At 37.7% G+C, this 20,000-nt stretch overlaps 2 protein-coding genes across 2 annotated transcripts in view; both read left to right on the top strand.

Annotated features, from left to right (window-relative positions):
* The window catches only part of LOC138042825 (lysosomal acid lipase/cholesteryl ester hydrolase-like), an 18,129-nt gene extending 14,984 nt beyond the window's left edge, over positions 1-3,145 (top strand). The window contains exon 7 of the mRNA XM_068888848.1: positions 1,605-3,145. Coding sequence (XP_068744949.1) covers positions 1,605-1,856 — 252 coding nt within the window. The 3' untranslated portion in view covers positions 1,857-3,145. The remainder of the gene's footprint in view (positions 1-1,604) is intronic.
* Positions 3,146-9,292: 6,147 nt separating this feature from the next.
* The window catches only part of LOC138042818 (serine/threonine-protein phosphatase 6 regulatory subunit 3-like), a 36,916-nt gene continuing 26,208 nt past the window's right edge, over positions 9,293-20,000 (top strand). Inside the window, exons 1-5 of the mRNA XM_068888839.1 lie at positions 9,293-9,895; positions 10,017-10,096; positions 11,374-11,460; positions 15,057-15,129; positions 15,394-15,458. Coding sequence (XP_068744940.1) covers positions 9,836-9,895; positions 10,017-10,096; positions 11,374-11,460; positions 15,057-15,129; positions 15,394-15,458 — 365 coding nt within the window. The 5' untranslated portion in view covers positions 9,293-9,835. The remainder of the gene's footprint in view (positions 9,896-10,016; positions 10,097-11,373; positions 11,461-15,056; positions 15,130-15,393; positions 15,459-20,000) is intronic.

Raw genomic sequence — 20,000 nt, 5'->3', positions numbered from 1 at the left:
CTTGCTGCAGCTTTAAGTGTTCAAGGGTTAAAAGGGCAAAGTGCATCATGCTTCTTGGGACTTGGAGGATATCCTAGCAGGAGTGGGTGGTTGGCTTCTTGACCCGTGGATACGAGAAATTTTGGTTTTGGTTATAACGTCATCGTCTGACCATCTGTTCATACATTCAACTTTTCATGTAAGCCCATACACAAAATGTCAAACTGTGGTAACCCAGGTTATTTGGCAGGAGGTTACATTGGCTGGAACCCACATTTTTTGCATGGTCTGCTTACTGCATTTGACAAGTTGCATTTTATTATTTTAAAGACAACCAAAAAGCAAGCTACAGTCTGTGACAAAATTTCGTGGAACAGTACACGACTATACAGATCGGAAGCTTTTGCGGCTCACTCTCCCTTTTTTGAGCCCATTTGCCAACATTGTGGCAGGGCAAGGTATTGCTAAGTGTTTCAACAATTTTGTCTGGGGCTGTAAGTATTTTTTTGAAATTTCATACAACGAGGAAAAAAGTGAGAAAAAAAATAGTATACAGGTGACAACTAAGCGATGCTCAATAGGTAATAGAGCACCTGAGAGCATGAGAGAGCAGGTAAAATATCAGTAACAAACAATGATAGAGAGCGAGAAAGAGCCCAAATAAAGAGATGAAATTACATTGACAAGCAGCGGAAGTAAGAGCAAGCATGAGTATATGAAAATAGCATAAATAGAACATAAATAGAATTAATAATAACAGAGGAGCTCCACTTTTACTGTAGGCCTTCCTTTTAAGCGAAGCTTTTTATACCGCGCAGTAACCATTTTGAACAACTTGCCCAGTGATATAAAAGTGAGCCCCTCGATGAACATGTTTAAACGCAAGTTGCAAAATCATGTTCTAATGAGTCGATTTTAATTATTACTTGTTGTTTTAACTTAAGTTGTAAACTTTTGCCCAGTAACTTTGATATATTAATGTTCTTAACTTATTGTAAATTTTTATTCTATATTTTAAATTGCATTGTAATTAAGGTAGATTTTTTATTTATTATTATTATTATTACTTTTATTATTATTATTTATTTATTTATTTTTTTAGATAGATACTTAAGCTCTGAAAAGGCCCTTTGGGGAGAGTTTAATAAATAATTATTATTGTATTGTATTGTATTGTATTGTATTGTATATAGTTGTTGAAATTATCATGATGCAGCCTACAACAATTGTTGGCTAATTTGGAACACCCAGTATAAAAGTAAAATGGTTAAAACAATTAATGTTGGTAATTGCAACTCTTAACCAAACAAATCTTATTTGATATGAGAGATGCAAAATCCAATCTTACCCCAGCCTAAGGAACACATACACCTGTACTGGATCTTCTCTTGTTGCATGCAAAGCAGTATGTGCTTGTAAAATAGCTTTGAAAACTCCTAATGCAATGGAAAATTTAAAACATCTGCTAACTTTATTTAATTTATTGTTGGTCTCAGAGCTACGCTCAGCCTGCACAATGTATTTACTAAAGTTATGAGTTGATTTATATTTCCCTTACACATGGTAAGAAAAAAGACAGTTTGTTCATCGACAAAGGATTCAAGGTAAATGTTACTTTTTGGCAGGACTCTCCACCGCAGTACAATGCCTCAGCCGTGGATGTTCCTGTTGCAATTTACTGGGGTGGAAATGATTGGCTTGCAGATCCTAAAGATGTGAAAAGGTTAAAGCAGGTACTGCCCAAGATGTGGTATGATAAATATATAGAGGGGTGGCAACACTTGGACTTCATTTGGGGACTGGATGCAGCTTCCCTGGTCTACAATGATGTCATCAAGAGGATCCTGACAGTGGAAAATGGATTAGGATATCATTAATGAAATTTTGAGAAGAATTGACTGGAAAAGAAATAACAGCAAGTTTAATTCTGTCTTGCTTTATCTACAGTAAAATAAAATTTTCTAAAATAAAAAACAAAACAAATAGCGAAGATTACTGGTCACCTGGATTAACCATAATGGGCCAGTGAAACCAGATGGTCAGATTATTGGCTTCTTTAAGGTGATTGAATTACTGGCCAGCAAGACATGGTAAAATTTGCACAAAAGATAAACTCAAGTTATACACACTTGACTGAAAAAAAGGAATTGCAAATATCATAAGTTAAAGATAAAATACCAAGAGGTTACCACCTGTCATAAAAGGTGTTCTAACTTGTGACAATTTTATTGTATACATTACCAGTAGCTCAAAAGATAATATCTAATTTTTATGCTTTACTGAATAGTCAGATTTCAATGTATGAGAATGTATAAGCACTCTTTTTGTTATTCAAATGTGCCAGCCATCGAACAAGGGTGGTTTGGTTCAGTAATAACAATAGGAGTAATAATGTCACTGATATCAGTCTTTCCTAATACAAATCAAATTTAGAAAGAAATATTAACGTGACCTCAAGGTTGAATGAGGAAACCGAAAGTATAATTTTTATAATTTTTTACAGTGGATTCTTGCGGCTCTGTCTTTATACTTTTGTTTTATAGTCTGTAATTTTCTTGTTTCCTGTTACAAGGTGAAAATTAAAACGATAAGAGCGGGTAGCATTTCTTGTTCTGACTAGTACTTGTACCTTTAGTTAGAGTGAAAGTGTTCTTCATCTAGTTATTTCTTACTGCATTTTTTCCTGTGCAATTCAAAAGTTAATTTATGCACTTGGGGCAAAATCAGAGACAGAGTATATTGATTGGCAAAAATGACAATTCATTATGAGAGAAGCCATTCTAAATATGCATAGTCAGAGAAAACAAGAACTTAAGAGAGAGATAATTATGTTTGTCATAAGCAACAAGTCATTTACTCCTGCATACATGTCTATGGAATAATTCTAATACTGATATGGAAATGTTATCTTCGGAAATCGTTAGAACATAAAGAACTTTTTATTCTAGTTTTGAATAACAATCTCACGTGTCTCTGAATTTCAAAGAGATTAGGATTTCATCATTAGATATTTGAACATTTCTTAAATTTTATGCTGAGTGGTTCATGATTTGTTTATCAGTAATTCAGATACAGATAAGGTAATATATTTAAGGGAAAGTGACAACGTAAAGAAGTTTTTATTCTGTACCAATATTATATTTGATTGAGGATATGAATCAGAAAAGAGATGGTGTTTTGTTATTATGTGTTAAAGCATTTCTTATTTTTGGAGCATCAAATTTTACGCTGAAGAGTCTACGATTTGTATTCACTTTTTAAGAAACTGGAGAGAAAAATAGATTTTCTGTTTTCCTCCTTTTTTCTCCCCACCACTCAAAATGTTCAAGTCATGTTCAATTCGGTCTGTAATCAAATCGGACTCTCGTTGAGCGGTCGTCCGATTTTGTTATCACAAGTATGATTACAGACCGAATTAGACTCCAATCAGTTCTGTTACCATTACAAATACAAATGAGCAAAATTTGTAAATCGACTCTCAACCTGAGTAATGTTTTGAATTCTTTGATTGCATTTGACGTCACGGCAGCCATGTTGATGGAAAGAACAATAGCGAAAAAGTCCTTTGGGAATTTGACCTCATTATTATGCAAAACTTGGGCCAATTTTTTCTGTTGTTTTGGCACCACCATGGTCGTGTTTATCACGTGACTGCAATCAAAGAATACGTTCTTAAAATTTTTGTTAATCTCCGCCTTAACGTTCTTATTAAGAAACGGTCCAGATAAGAACGATAGCAACAACGGCAACGAACATGTTGGAATTCAATTGGTATGCAAAAAGGTGATAACTTTTCTATTGTCTGTACTTACTTCTGATTGGCTTAAACAGCAAAAGTTAACAAAACTTTATAAAAGCAGTATTTTATTCATCCCTATTGTCCAACCATCTTCCATCTTCTCATCTGGTCTCAGTTGAAATGAATCCCACAGAATTCGTATGGGGGTAACTTGTAAAATTGTAATCTTTTCTTGGCTTTTGTTTTCTACTCTTGTTTTTGGTCAAAATCTTTTAACACGAAAAAACACCCTTTCAAAGTGGGCTGTAAATGAATTTTATTGCGTTAACGGCTCTCCTGTAGGTTTATGCATTCTCGGTGTAAAAATGATAACATTCCTATGTGGGGAAAGCCCCGTTGCCGCATAACAAAGGAAATTGCTATCCACCTTACACGGATCATTACTTAAAAAGGTTCTTAAAAAAAAAAAACTGAAGACTGTAGTCGACCAATTCTGATTCATGTAAGAAGAAAGGGTTTGCATTTACAAGGAATTTACTTTATATTGTTCACTGTTCTGTGAAAAGCAGCTAAACGCCGAGGTTTTTCCCCATAAATGCAGTTTTGCACCACTGTATCTCGGACAATATTCGAAAACGCGTCATCGTCATACCATACTTTACTTGGTAACGCATGCTGTAGAGTTGGCAAGTCATATTGTCTTTTATTAACACTCGATCTGACAACTCTATGTTTAATACGTGCTTCCGTACGAAAAAGGCCCCAGTGGGCGTGCATATGGAAGCCTTTACATCGCCTCACCCACCTGGATTGTACAACCGTTGCGTATTGAATTCTAACTTTTGAAAGTTGTATTCATTCATCTTCAAACCAAAGAAACCTCAAACCATGTCTGGTGTGGGTTTTCCTCGCCGTCAGTCACATTTACCATAACAGTTGGCAGATGGAAATGAAGTGGATGGAAGTTAGCCATTTTACCCATGAAAGAAATGTGTGTCAGTTGTGCGGGCTATAGGCGGAAGAAAGAAGTGATCCTTGCGCTTAACTGGACAATTTAAGGAATTGTCACTTTACAGACACCTGGAAAATTCAGGCGGCTTCAACGGGATCGGAACCCATGACCTCTGTTGGAACTGGTTAGAGTCTACCCATCGACCTCTTTCATAATGGTACCCTGCGAGCAGAGTCTCTTTCGATCTTCCTAGATAAGTCGGGAAGAGGAAACAGCCTCCACATTTCGTATTGAGCGTGCGTTAAAAATTTAATTGTATTCGCAATCTCGTTCCCAGAGTCTTCGTTCCCTTTGACCAGCGGGTCGGGTTGCTCAAGGGGAACGAAGACTCTGGGAACGAGATTGATGTATTCGGTGTCAGTCACGCGTGACCAGTATCCACAAAAGCACCAAACGAAAACAAACAGTCGGCATATTTTCCAACAACTCTGGCAAACACACGACAATCAAGTAATGATTTCATCGGAAACTCAAGATAGTCCATACTCTTAAAATTCCATTTCCTTTTTTTACTGAAAAATTTATAGGTTTCGGTCAGACTAGTTTCTGTATTAAACCGAAACACACAGGAAAAACTCATGGGAATTCTAACAGTTAAAATTGCCACGCTGTTGTAAATTTCAAATATTGATGACGCGTGGCGATTGATCATGTGCGAAAATTAAAAAACAGGTTTGACAAGTCGAAACTGGACTGACTCATCCAATTATTTGGATGAGCGGCAAATCAGAGAATGTGGAGGCGGCGAGCAGAGTCTACTTTCCTCTTCCCGAATTATCTAGGAAGATCGAAAGAGACTCTGCTCGCAGGGTATCCTAATGGCGGCCAAATAATATATCCTTTTGTTTTAATGCTAATAAGCCTTTCTAGCCTCGCTAGGACGAGCAAATTTCAAAAGAATTTTTGTTTCAAAGTGAGGGCTGTAGGTCTAATTAACATAAATACAAAAGAATGTAAATGTGGTCGCCATTTATGGAAGTGGCCTATTGACTCTTAAACTGTCGCTAATTAACAATTAGACCCGTGGCCCTTAAGGGCGAAGAGTCTAATTGTTTTAGTATCACCCAACTAGTCGGACAGAAAAGGCAATAATAAAGTTAGCAAATGCATGTTAAAGAAATATTTATTTGGGAATTAAACTAAAGAAAGTCTCACGCTTTTCGCTACTCGAGGAATATTACTAATAGTCCTCTAGTAGCGTAGCCAATCATGATGCAGTATTTGCATTAGTCCACTAGTTGGGTGATACTAATAATTGTTATTAAATTCTCAACCTCGGATAATGCATTCTGCGTGCTCTGATTGGTTCACTCAATCTCGCTTATCAGCTCAGCTTCCTGTAAAGTAGCTTTTAGCTAAGTGGAGTGCCACGTAAAATAAAGTTCTGTATTCTGTATTCTGTATATACCTTAGTTTGACCTTATGTGGTAAATGATTGCGCTAAGCGTTGCTAAACTCAGTTTTTTTTTCGCCGGAAAGCGAAATTTCTCTTTGAATAAACCCGAAAAAGAAAAAAAAATTTTTTTAGGGAAAGTTTGGATCAATTCCGACGTTTAGAAGTACGCGAAATGGCAAGAAGTGTTTTTGTGATGAGCCTACGTCTGTCTGACCACAATCCATTACACAACATCGCATCTTCATCACGTTTTTTCGATTTCGCCTAGATTTTCCCTCTTTTTTCGCTCGAATTTCGTACTTCCAATTTTTTGGAGTTTAAGGAATTTAATAAAACAATTATTCCATTCGCGCTTGTTGGACATGAGACTGGTTATAGCCAACTCGGCGCTACTCGCCTCGTTGGCTATTTACCATCTCATATCCAACAAGCGCCAATGGAATAATTGTTAAATAATAATATCTTGAGTTTTCTCATGGCGGTTTTTGGATCCCTCGACAGATGATTGTTGACCTTTGGTAAGGTGCGTGGACAAGAGAAAAAAATATGTTGACGTCTTGTAGAGGCACAAACAAGATAACTGAGAGGACTTTCCATTTTAGAGTTTTTTTGCAGGGATCAACACGGAAGAGCAGGGATAGGGCAGCAGTTAGAGCACTTGCCTCACATCAATGTGGCCGGCCGAGTTCACTTCCCAGACTTTTCTTCGAGAGGTTTTTCTCGGGTTATCCGGTTTTCTCCTCTCCCCATTCCTAAAACGCTTCCCTGGTATGTTAGCTACGCCATAAATTACTTTATGAGTTTTTGAAGGGTCCCGGAACACTGTCTGGGCTGGAGTGGCGGGAGCTGATGGCATTTTGTGGTAGAGGAACAATCGTATAGTGTAACAAGGCTAAGGACGTGTGCAGATCATCGCGTTTTTTAACGTCACCAGCTCTAGGCCCTTTGCACCACCTTTTCACATGACCTTGTCACTCACTAAAAATGGTCCTGGTACAAAGTGGATGCCAGAAATAGAAAGAGCATGATGAAATAGTCCTTATTCACGATAGCCGCCATGTTGGCTTTCAAATTGTCATGCAAATTAGCCATGTGTTATGCTGGGGTGCAAACATTGCAAAAAAGGCAAATTGTGGAAAATCGGCTTTTAAAGGAAAACATTCGACTCGAGGCTTGTCGAAATATTGAAATATCATTGCTAAAAGTACATTTTAGAAGTGAGTAGCTAATTTGCATGATAATAGCAAATCAAACATGGCGGCCATCGTGAATAAGGTCTTTTTGTTCCACCTTATATTAATTATTCCAAAATGGCGGCCATTTTAGTATTCTTTTGTCCCCATCGTTCAAAATATTCTTTTGAATTTACGTTTGAAAGCGAGGCCATAAGGGCCAATTTGCATGGAAACAAAAGAATACTAGAATGGCCGCCATTTTGGAATAAGGTGTATTTTTGAGGCCACTGACACTTTGGTGAGAGATTTTACAATGATTTTAATGCTTTATAAAGATTAACTGAGATTTTTATTGAAAAGAGCTCTAAAGTCACGCACTGAAACCTCAGTGGCCTCAAAATTGACATTCTTCCTATTTCCATTTCTGTCGTCTATTTTGTACCACGACCACTTTTTATGACTGACAAGGTCGCGTGACACGGTCATGCAGAGTGTCTCTTGAGCAGTAACGAAAGGAATGCCTGAAAATCCAGGCTTGAGCGGAATAAGGGGGTGGGGGTGGGGGATGGTATGCCTTTTGTTCGTTGAGAACGCTGCTCAGCGGTAACGTTTACAACTGCGATAATCCACATCTTAACTTGCAATGATTTTCTCAGCAGTCAAATACCGGTATATGCCTTTCATATATTAACTCTGGTCATATGCTTCCAAGGAAGACAATCGAGGGTCTGATATCATGATTGCGAGTGCAAGTGAAACGTCTGATGTTATCCGTGTTGGTCTTGTAGGAGAAGATACCACAAGTCCGATGCGGCGCGGTTTCTCCAGGATACGACATCTGTTCTTATCATCTATTCGTTGCGTCAAAAAAACGAAGATCGTGTCCAGTTGGCTGGTCCTTGCTTACACAGTTCTATTAACATTGTATTAAGTTCCGTACTTTTGCGTCTCGAATATAAGAACTTCATACGTGTATTTTGTTCGCCAAAGCTTCGGACCGGATCTATATACAGGGTCGAAGAAGTGGGTACCAAATCACAGTTCCCAGCCCCAGGCTGATTTTGGCCTAAATCCCAATTACCAAATATGAAATCCCATTATGAATGATTATTTGCAAACTGATGCGATTCATTAATTGACAGCCCCGACTGATCCCGTTTGGATGCACATACCTTCACCTTGAATGACAAGATAGGCTCGATTTCCGCCGCAACTGCGGAGGTCTACTTATGAAAAAATAGGATCATTTGAGAAGTTGTATCACATAATGAGACGAAGATCTCTAAAGAAGAGGAACTCCAACAATTGTAGTTTGGAGTCGAGTGCGCAGGGGGTGCGTAGTAATCAAATCACATCGTTGAGTCCAGTTCAGTCAACATAGTCGGAAGCTGGGAGGAGCGGCAGAACATTTGATTGACGGTAGCGAAAAACGCATTTGTCGGTTGACCTTTGAATTTAAGAGTCCGCATGTTATTGAAAGGCGCAGTAAGCGTGGCTCCAAGAGAAAATGAGGGGACAGAGAGGGAGGCTCAAGGCGTTGGCCGGGATATGATATGTCCACGAAAGTTATTTTTAGACGAGCGGAAGTCTTTGTTCTAGCGGAAGTCTGTCTTCTGAGACGTCCGCATGCAGTCTTGCCTCGCTCTCAGGTTCTGAGTGAAAAGAGAAAATGATAACGCACGTGGAAGGCTGATGAATATATATTTTCTTTCAAACATCGGACCGAGGCTAGGTTGGCCTGCATGCGGACGTCTCGGAAGACTTCCGCTCGTTAAAAAAAATAACCTTCGTGGACATGACATATCCCAAGGGCTGGACCGGGAGCCTCCTTCTCTGTCCCCTCATTTTCACTTGGTGGTGCATATTTTATATTCTACAGGTTAAGATAGTGACTTGGGTTAGATGGCTGGCAAGTGGGCCCTCCCCTCCCACATGGCAATCTGACTGCACTGGCGGCCATCTTGAATCACAAATCACGTGCCCAAATGAGCAAAACATATTATGGTCCATATAAACTTATTATCATTTTCTTTTCCATCCTTGCCTCATAATAGCAGAGCGATTCGTTTCCCGCCGTTAGACCCACGGAACGTTCTTATTAATTTATCTTTTTTACAAGGTCGTTAAGGTGCCTAACATATCAGCTCATTAATGGTGGCAAAACAACGTCGGTTCTGTGATGTAAAACGAAGTATTTCGAGCGCATGTGGTCACGACAGCCAAAAACAGCCATCCTGGAAATAGCATTGGATTTATAATTCTGTCTCTTTTCGTGGAACTTTTATCAAAAGGTGGAAGACATTAGCGGTTTGAAAAAAAAATGGCGTTGAAGAGCTGAAGCGGCCATCTTGATTTACTTTTTAAGCGAACGGAGTTGTGACCAAGTACAACTTTGGATGGACTGCATCACGAATTTCGTTCCTTGCAACTCTTGTGGAATTTGATGCAAACATTTTTTTGCAGCTGGCTAGATCTATGCAAGGCCTGCTTTTTCGAGAGATTTTATAGAAGTGGTGCTAATAACGAGAGGAAAAATGTTTTGGAAATTCGATTTGCATCCTACGTCTGCTATAGATACCATGTTGACGAGAGAGGTAAGCTTGAGACGAGTTTAATTCCTCCCTACAAACGACTACGGTGTATTTCACTTGAGCAAACAAGTTGATATTTTCTTGCGGAGAAATTTCTCCTGAAAATTTTGGTTCCTTTTACTAGGACTGTACTTTGGGCGAAATACTGGACGAAGATGATGTGCTCCAAGAAACGAAATCACAAAATAGGAAGCTGATTGACTTGTGAGTTAAAAATTTCCCTCGTTCGATATTAGAATAGCGTTGCTTACCTGAGCTGTTTAGATATTGCGTTGGTTTTTGGTCAGAATTTGACGTCTAGACCAAAGATGTATATATATATTTTATCAAAGAATCTTAGCAGTTTTGACTTCGTACGTACATAGGAGGACAATTCATGGCCAGTTAGCAAACGATCGTACGATACGAAACTGGACCTTAGCTCTATGAAACCACATAATTATCCTTTACTCGTTAGTACAGGAGATTGGCAGAGTCGAAAGGGAAGAATAGTTGACCTCAATTTAAGGGGACATTTAGATGTTTCTGGTGCTATAAATAAATATCCTAGCACCTAATGATTCAGGAAATGGTTTTGCTGTATTAAATTAAACATACAGCCTGTCAACCATTTTAGTCTGACATGCGGTTCTTTGTATTACCGTATTTATCCACAACTTGTCATAACTTTCTCTGTTTTACATGCTAATTTGTAAAAAAAATATAATTATATTTTGGAATGTGAAAGAATATGCTTATTTTTTTGTCAATTTTTCATGTTCTGTTGCCATTTGCATTTAGTTTTGATCTCATCTCTTTCTTTATTTAGTTTTTATTGCTTATTACTTTGAAGTTGGTTTTCTTGAAACTACAATGTACCAGTGTGATCAAGAAAATGAATAATATTTATTTTAAAAGAGATGATGGTCAATTTTAAATCTGCCCAACTTGTGAAAAATTGGATTCATTGTGGTGACTGAGTATAGTAAGAGAAAAATCTGAATGCCTCTGTTAAGAGGAGTGAAAACTGTGAACTTCCAATCACCACCTAGTCAGTGAGCAAGATTCATATCTCCTAAACCTATGGTCTATGACCTTTCACCAGCCTTCTCTATGTGAGTAGCAGGGCATCCAAAGCAGGTCATGTGCAACTTGATTCGTGCAACACCTGGTTAATGCACAAAGAAGTTATTGGAACACTCCAAGTTGTAACAACAATTATTGATAAATACACATTTTTCAATGACTTTCATGTTGGTAGAACATATTTCTTTGGTAAGGTTACAGATTCAATTTAAATGGCACATTTGTATACTGTAAGCTTGAGAATATGGGTCATCGTCCAACACAGAAGCTCATGCCAATGCAATAACTGTTCGCCATACCAACTAAATTTGTTTCTCGTTTGTAGACGAAGAGATTGCACATAATGAAATTAAGATAATTAACTGCTTCCTGTCATTGAAATTATACTTACCTATATTCCTAATTTTTAAACTCAGTTTTCTTAGGCCAGAGATCTTAGAGGAACTAGTGGACCTAGTTTTACAATCACCAGATGAAAGCAAAGATGACTGTGTGAAATATAAGTAAGTATTTCAAAAGAACATTATTGTTTCACATTCCAGTACATGTTACAAGATATAACTTGTTTGCAAACACTTTACCTTCCACCAAGTATCTAGCTTTCTTTATGGGAAATCGGCATGGGATAAATAGTGACATAGTGGAATTTCTTCTGTGCATTATCATTATAAATAATGTTTGTGTCATTGTCAGACTCTTATTATGAAAACAGGCAAGCCTTCGGAGGGTGCAGGAGGTGATGAAAACGTTAGCCTGGTATTGCAATGTTCGTTATTAAGGCAGGAGAGGGTTATGCAATTTCCATACCAGATTTTCACAGGCCAAGCTTTTCTTTAATCACTCACTGAAAGGGTGAATGTCTCCATTCACCCTTTGACACCTGAACCGCCTAGACTTACATGTAGTATTTTACTCTGTCTAACGCCAGATGATTTTACTCTTCAATGGAAAACCCCCAGGAGTCAATGGAGTTAATAATAATAATTAGTATTATTTATCAACCTTATGATTGGTTGTGAAGATCTAGTTTTGTGGGGGAAAACATCTATAAACAACTTGGTCTCTGAAAATATTGATTCAAATAATATCAAAGTCGTTGTCCCTTCATTCAGGGTTGCCAGTGGTTTTCTGAGTTGTATGAGAAATTAGGCTTTCTACTGACCAGCAATCCACATCTTGGTTTACATGTACTTATTGTTTAGGGAGAATATGGAAGGAGAGATTGGCCTCCTCTACCACCAAGGAGGGATTCTGGAGGGCGTCTTCAGAAATTCATGAAAAAAATACACCCTGAAATGCAGTCTTAGTGTATTTTCCAAAATGTACAGTAAATCTAATTGTATGATATATAGGAATTTAGGGATGCAAGAATAGCACAACCTTTTAAGAAAATAACAATTCTCACAATTTTTTTATTCTGTTACTCCTCAAGAGCTAACAAAAATGAAACAAATGTTCTTTAAATTAATAAATCGGGCATCGTGTCTACCAGAGAAAATTCTTCTTGGTCTTTCATTGTTCAAATAATATTCACTGTTTTAAAACTGAAAATTTCCTGATTCATGATAGTGCATTCTGCATGTTAATTTGATGGAACAAATTCGTCTGAGGTTAACTCATTGACTCCTGGGGGTTCCCCATTGACGAGTAAAATTGCCTGGCGTTAGACAGAGTAAAATACTAAGTCTGGCCGTTTTGGACATTAAAGGGTTAATGGGGACATAGTGAGTAATAAACTCCAGTGCTTGTGCGAACAAAAATACACTAAATGCACTTCACGAAAGAAGTGATAAGGGCCATATACATGTACTTTTGGGAATTAGTTTTGTGGTCGTATGCATAATTTAAAGTACTTCCTGGAAAAGTGTTTTTATGTTATATTTTGTTATCCACTTTGGTAAAGTATTAAGGATGGTGTCTACTAATTGAAAGGTATTTTTGCATGGCTTGTGAATAGATGGGAAAAGCAGGTCTTAACAAGTATTATTGTGACTCCGTCTTAATTTTAAAATTTACAGTATATGGCACAATCTTGATACTACTCCATGTTAGCACTGACATTATGGAGTGCTCTTCCTTATGATATCAGAAACACTTCGTCAGTTTCTTTAAATTTTTTTTTTATAATTTGTTGTAGATGTTTTCTAAGTGCCTTTGAACATTAGGATCTTGGCACTATATGAATCTTTTATTGTTGTTGTTGTTGTTGTTATTATTATTATTGTTGTTGTTGTTGTTATTATTATTATTATTATTATTTTGAAAATTCGTGGTCTGTCACACCTTGTTACTGATTTGCCAAAAAGGGGCAGGTGGCTCAAATTAAGGTCGAAGCTAGCCAGTGTTTAACAGCATTCGTTGCAAGTGGAGGTCTGGTGCCCAAAACAACCCTACGGTCAGTTGGCCAGGAACCCAACCCCTGTGGGATGGAACCACCCCCATGGCCAGAAGTATCCACAACCCAGCTACAACCCCCCTCCCACTCCTTCAAAGGGATAAACAAATTACAATAAGACAACACCAACATGGGCACCAGTCACACTGAAAAACATTCAGTGGAATCCTATCAAAATAGACTAAAGTAAAATAATAGCAATAATAGTAACAATAATAATAATAATAACAATAACAATAACAATAATTAATAATAATAATAACAATAATTAATTAATATATAATAATAATAATAATAATAATAATAATGAAAACCATTGAAATAAAGGAATGAAAAAATAACTGGCAAATAAAAGGAGCCGAGATGACTGCAAACATGCCAGACTAAAACAACCCCAGCTACCAAGATATAGAATGGGAAGGGTAGGGAGGGGGAACGCAATTCCAAACGAACCGCAAAACTGAATGCTCGACTAACCACATAGTAACATACCGCCGAGCTGCACGCATGATGAGTAGACCGCTGACCGTTGCTAAAGGACTGACCTTAGAAACTGGGGCTGCTGACTGCACGCACTGCAAATAGGGGTGTAATGGTTGAAAAGTCTTGACAATCAATACAACGCTAAAAAACAATGGTAAGAATATAATGTAATGCTAAGACACTACACGACTCTAAGATGCAACGCAATGCTAGACAACAAAGTCCATTGGCTGGAAAACAACGCTTAGATGCAACGCAATGCTAAATAACAATGCCCACAGCTATAACGCTTGCTCCTCGTTGTTAACTAGGTTAAATTGTATTTAACTACATCTCTTGGTTTTCACGGTATTTGGTGCTGGTTGGTTTACCGTAATTAACCAAGCTTAACTTTGAGCGACCTGGTTCAAAGGTGCATTAGCTGTTTAGGCAATGGCTTATTTTTGTTCAGTAGTTGGAAAATTTGTCAATAAACAGTGACTATTTCTGTAAGGAAGAAATAAATATAAATAAATTTGTCTACAGGTATTTCAAGTGTGGGTTATACATGAAAGGGAGAACTGATTCCTGCACTTACCTCAGTGGCTGAAGCCACCTGAATTTTTCAGATGTCTATAAGAGACAATTATTGTTTAAATTGTTCAGATATGTGGTTAGGATCACTTCTCCTTTTTAAGAATTGAAACTAGCCTCAAACCGTTTTCTTTTGTAAAATGTTAGCACCATAAAATGTTTTTCTCTCTTTTCTGTGACGTGTGAGAAAAGGGAAAATTTGTTTCTCGAGGTGAATAGATTTTATCATTTATCCTGGCAGTGAAAACCTCTTGAAGTAAGGCCACTTTAACTTAATGAAGAATTTTCTATGCCAATTGACAAAGACTTTTTGAAAGAGCGTTCTCTAATTTGGCACCATATAAATTTGATGTGGATTTGCTGAAGACAACAATGAAATTAACAATATGGTATTATTTGTACTATCCTGGATCCTAAAGAAGATAGTGGCAGCACTCTGCTGCTTCCCTAAACTTTCTTTTGCTTCAGCAGGCTCTTTGGAATAACAACAGTTAACATTTGAACAAATGTCAGCTTTGTTACACAAAGCTTGGCCAGTGTTACCGGTAGATAGAATTACGGTAAATGGAGCAGTGAAATATCGTTTAATTTACATATCACCTTTGTCGTATACAGGTGTTTAATTAATAATATTGGTTCTTGTTCCAGACACCCCAATACTGCTTGTGAAGTGTTAACTGCTGATGTTTATGCCATCATTGACAAATTAACAAACAATGAGGTATGAAAAAACGTTTGCACTTTAATTTTGATTACAATGTGGGTATATCATAAAATCACAAGTGTTCTTCCAAACCATTGACCCCTATTCTCCTGTATGTGCCTACTTAATTAGATGATAGGCAGGGTTAGCATGGACTTTCACTCTTTCATACTGACAGTTTGAAATTCAGTATGTCATTGCTAAGTAAAATCAAAGCAACAGGGGTATTCTATGTGTATATAATGTTCTGAACTCTCATGCAATTTACTCTTTCCTTGTTAGGATTTACTGAATAAAATCTGGTCATTTATGGAGGCTGAGCCTCCACTTAATCCCCTACTAGCAAGGTGAGGTCAAAACGTTCTAATTTATGAAATTGTTTAATTATTTAAATTATTCAAATGGCTTTGTTAGCTTGTTTGCTCTCACTTGGTTGACAAGGAATATTTTATCCATTTATTGGAAACTCTCAGTCCTTTCGTGGAATAACCTTTATTACTTAACTGTATATTTTTGCAAACTGTTGGCCTTAGGGCTGCCTGAAGGTGGTGTTTTTCTAAACTCTAGTATTAGTAAGAAGTTAGTTAGACTGAAATATAGTAACCTGCGATCAGGCTCTATTTTAGTTTCGCGTGGTACGTCGAGTTGGTGAAACGAAAAATAGAGCCTGACCAAATTCCTCTTCGAAATTCCTTCCGGCCAATCAAATTTACTTCCATTACACCAATACACGCGTGGACGGCAGATTCATGCTATTTTGTTTTGACCAGAGTTAATTACCGTGGGAGGAATATTATAAACGAATTCAAAAGTTACCGTTGGCTTTAATTTGAGAAAAACACATTTAAAGCATGGGAAATGTTTTCGACGACTATATTGCGGCAAAGGCCGGTGAATATGCAATCTTTTAAGCTTGACATCTTAATTTGTAATTGAGATAACCTAGCATTTTGTCGTTGGATGATTTGGAAATACATTATTCCTTTAACGTGTTTGCCCATGAAGATTTCTTTGGTGATTTTTTCGGGTAATATCTTCAGTTGCAGTGTATTTCTAGAATTGCGCGCAGTAATATCATGATAAGTTTGGCTGTTAATTTTTTGATGGAGTACGAACAGTAAGATGGACTCGCAAAGTTTCTTTTATTGTTGTACAATTGATCTCTCTGGAAACTTGCCATTTTAATTTCTGGAGTGCAAGTTTTAAGTTAAATCAACTGGAAATATTATGAAGTGTGCAAACAAACCGTGTCATGTACAGTAAATAAATAAAGCCATTTGATACACAGATATTCAAAACATGCATTCGTGTAACTTGCGATTTTATCAGCATCTCCTCCTGTTGATATATATGTCCCCTGTCTCATCCAGGAAACCAATATGCATCGGCTTTCATTACCATTTGGAAGAACCAGCTATTTAGCTTTCAAAACATCAGGAAGTTTGTGCCAAAGTACTTTCAACCCGATGGCCACAGAGCTCGACAACGGAATCGTTAATTTCACTCATTCCAGAGATTCAAACCCGATTCTGGACAAGTTATGAGATGTTTCAGATGGCATATCTCCATTTAAACAAATAAAATCAAGTGGCACCGTCCACGGCATTGTAAGAACAGAAGGGAGCTAAGTTTTTCGTACATTTGTGGAGGATTAGTCTTGAGGACTTTGCGTGAGCTCCGCGCAATCACGATGGCATTTTCACTTCCGGCGTTTCAACAGCCAATTAGATCACGAGTTTGGTTGGCCAAAATTTGGCAGACCGTCCGGAATTCTTGAGAGACTTTTGGTCAGGCCCAATTTTAGCGAGTGATGACATAAGAGAACATATGGGCGAAGCTAAAAATGGGCCTGATCGCAGGTTAGAAATATAGAGGAGCTTGCGCTACAGAGTATATGTGTACTTTGCGACTAAAATTTGCTAACTTGTGACGTTCTGTATCTTGTCACAAAATCGTGACTGTTTTTTTTTTTTTAAATTTCGACCATGCAGGTGGAGACAGAAAGACATGCACTATGAAATTAACTTGAGAAGCAAAATACTTGACACTTTTGCAAAGCATAGTTATAACCTTTTTGCTTTTTTACGTAGTTTTTACATGTAAAAGAAGGTGAATTAATTATTTACTTTTTACTTTTTGAGTGAAAGAGTTTGTCTTTATATCAGACAAATGTCTGTGATCATCTTGCATGCACAGGCCTGTTTACGAAAGAAAACCTTTTTGAAGAATAAACCAGGAACATGTGGTTATACCGTATTTGCAAATGATTGGTAAAGGAAATAGGTTAGATTTGTACCGGAGAATTTAAAGTGTGAACCAGATGTTTTGCGGGTACTCCCTCTTCATAAGTGGTTTGAAAGAAACTGAAAAATTCATGTGCAACGTAATGCTCAAATAAAAACAAAAATAAAAATGACAAAAATTGCAATGTTCACAGTGCGTGCTGACTTTACCGTATTTACCTGTGTATAAAGCACACTTATTTTCCAAGATTTATTGTTCAAAAATTGCACTGCACATTATACACGGAACCATTTGTTTGTAATCTTTACCCTTATTTGCATACGTGTGTGGTTAACAAAGGATAGAAAAGACAATAAACTAGACTTTAATAGGCCATTGTCGATACAAATAACCTATAATAGTTAGTCAAAATCGATTTAACAGAATATCACTACCACTATGAAAAGAAAATTGTCCAAAGTGTCTTTATTCTGATCAATGTAACTTATGAGCATTGGGAGCAGTAGGCATGAAACAACAAAGTTACACCACAGCAGAGAAGTTAAGGATTATACAATTTTCAGAACAACATGGAAATCGAGCATCCCAGCGAGAGTTTGCTATTGCGGAAAACAATATCCATCTTTGGCGAAAAAGCAAGGAAAACCTTCAGCAAATGCCTCTGAAATGTGCAGATTGTGAAAGGGAAGCCACGTGGCCTCGTCCTGAGCAAGATTTAATGGCCTGGATCACAGAGAAGCGTAACGATGGTTTAGCAATTTAACAAAACATGGTCAGGCCAAAAGCATTGGAACTTTCTAAAGATCCTCAGTATGACATCCCCGCCGGTCAGTTTAAAAACCATTGGTGTCAAAGATTCATGAAGAGGAACGACTTGTCGCTGTGCCAGAAAACAACGCTAGCTCAACGTCTTCCACCCGACTATGAGGAGAAAATCATGCAGTTCCACCAATTTGTTATCAGGCAACGACGAGTCCAAATATTATCCCCTCCATCTTGTTGCGAACATGGATGAAAGTCGTATTCAGTTCAACATGCTGCCAAATCAAACTGTTGCAGCAACAGGAACCAAAACTGTGAAGATTCGTACTACCGGAAATGAAAGAAGTGGCCTGACCGTTGTGTTGGCATGCGTAGGAGATAGCTCCAAACTTAAACCGCTGGTCATTTTCAAGCAAACAAACATGGAGTTGTCGTGGCCGTTCAAGAAAAGGGCTGGATGGACGGCGAGATAAAGAAAATTTGGATAGACAAGGTTTGGCGTTCTTGCATCAGAGGTCTTGGGCGTCGAAGGAGCCTTCTTGTGTTCGATTCCTTCGAAGCCCACAAGACTGAGGAAATCAAGCATTTACTGAATTTAACGGAAAACACTGATTTAGCAGTTATTCCCGGCAGACTTACCTCCCTGCTGTAGCCCTTAGGCATCTGTTTAAACAAGCCATTCAAGGACAGAGTCAGGCAAAAGTGGATGAGCTGGATGGCTGAAGGCATCCATGAACTAACAGCCACGGGAAGACAAAAGAAACCATCTGAAGAACTTACGTGTCAGTGCATCAGCGAGGCGTGGTGTGACATTTCCCGAGAAATTGTTGCGAGATCGTTCTTAAAGTGTGGCATCACCAATTCCTTGGATGGTTCTGAGGATGATTTTGTGCATGACTGTTCATCAGATGATGAATCTTTTTGGAGGAACTTTTTGCATCTGACTCAGAGTCAGACTTTGAAGTATTTTAGGACACGTAAAGGTACCGTTGTATGGGACTGAAACATTTTAGATTGTAAGCTTAGTGTACCGCAATCATTCGCTTTGGAACTGTTGTTTATATAGTGTACTGGTAGTTCTACCTCAATAGTAGTGTTTGTTATTCCTTTGGAAGACCGTTTTGCTTCCAACTTTATAGAGTTGGATTTTGAGGAATTTTTGGACCGTATTCGGTTGGAACGTTTACCATTGAGTCAAACACGACATGTACAACGTAATTCTAGAGACAAAATTTACTACTGTAGGATGGCTACAGTGGCCTTTTTGTTTCATTATTTAAGTGTTACAGTAGAATAAAAAGGGGATTTTTGTTATGTCACAAAGAGTTTTTTTTTGGTGGGCATTTACCAGATTTATTTGTTTTTTGAAGATGGCCTTGAAAAATGGGGTGCGCATTATTTACGGGTGCGCATTATACACGGGTAAATACGGTATATAAATCCAAAGTCCACATTGTGTCTGCCAGGGTGTAGGGTGTGGTGTCTGAAATCATCCTGGCCTCAAGACTGCATCTGTCTGTATCATCCTTGAAACTTGAATTGTGTGCCCTGGTGAAGAAAACTTTTTTTTACCATTCATCCGCAAATATTATTATTGCACTGCACAGTTTCTTCAAATTTATCTTATACAACATGTGGTTATATATCGTTACTGACCACAGAGGAGTATTGAAGATTAAACGGCTGCTCCTTAGTGTTAAAGTTAACTCTGTTAAATTGCATTTAGAGAATAGAAGTTTCAACCCATGAATGGTCCTCAGTATGTTTTGGCTTTATCTTAATTCATGGTAGTTTCCTGATATGAAGATTACACAAAAACCCATTTTAAAGCAAGATTTGGAAAACAATCTTTATGAAACATCAATCCACTTTTAGAAAAAACA

Source organism: Montipora capricornis, chromosome 3 (assembly GCF_036669925.1).
Source record: "Montipora capricornis isolate CH-2021 chromosome 3, ASM3666992v2, whole genome shotgun sequence".
Classification (NCBI taxonomy): Eukaryota; Metazoa; Cnidaria; class Anthozoa; order Scleractinia; family Acroporidae; genus Montipora; species Montipora capricornis.
The sequence above is the reverse complement of the archived record's forward strand: the minus strand, read 5'-3'. Positions and strand labels throughout refer to the sequence as shown.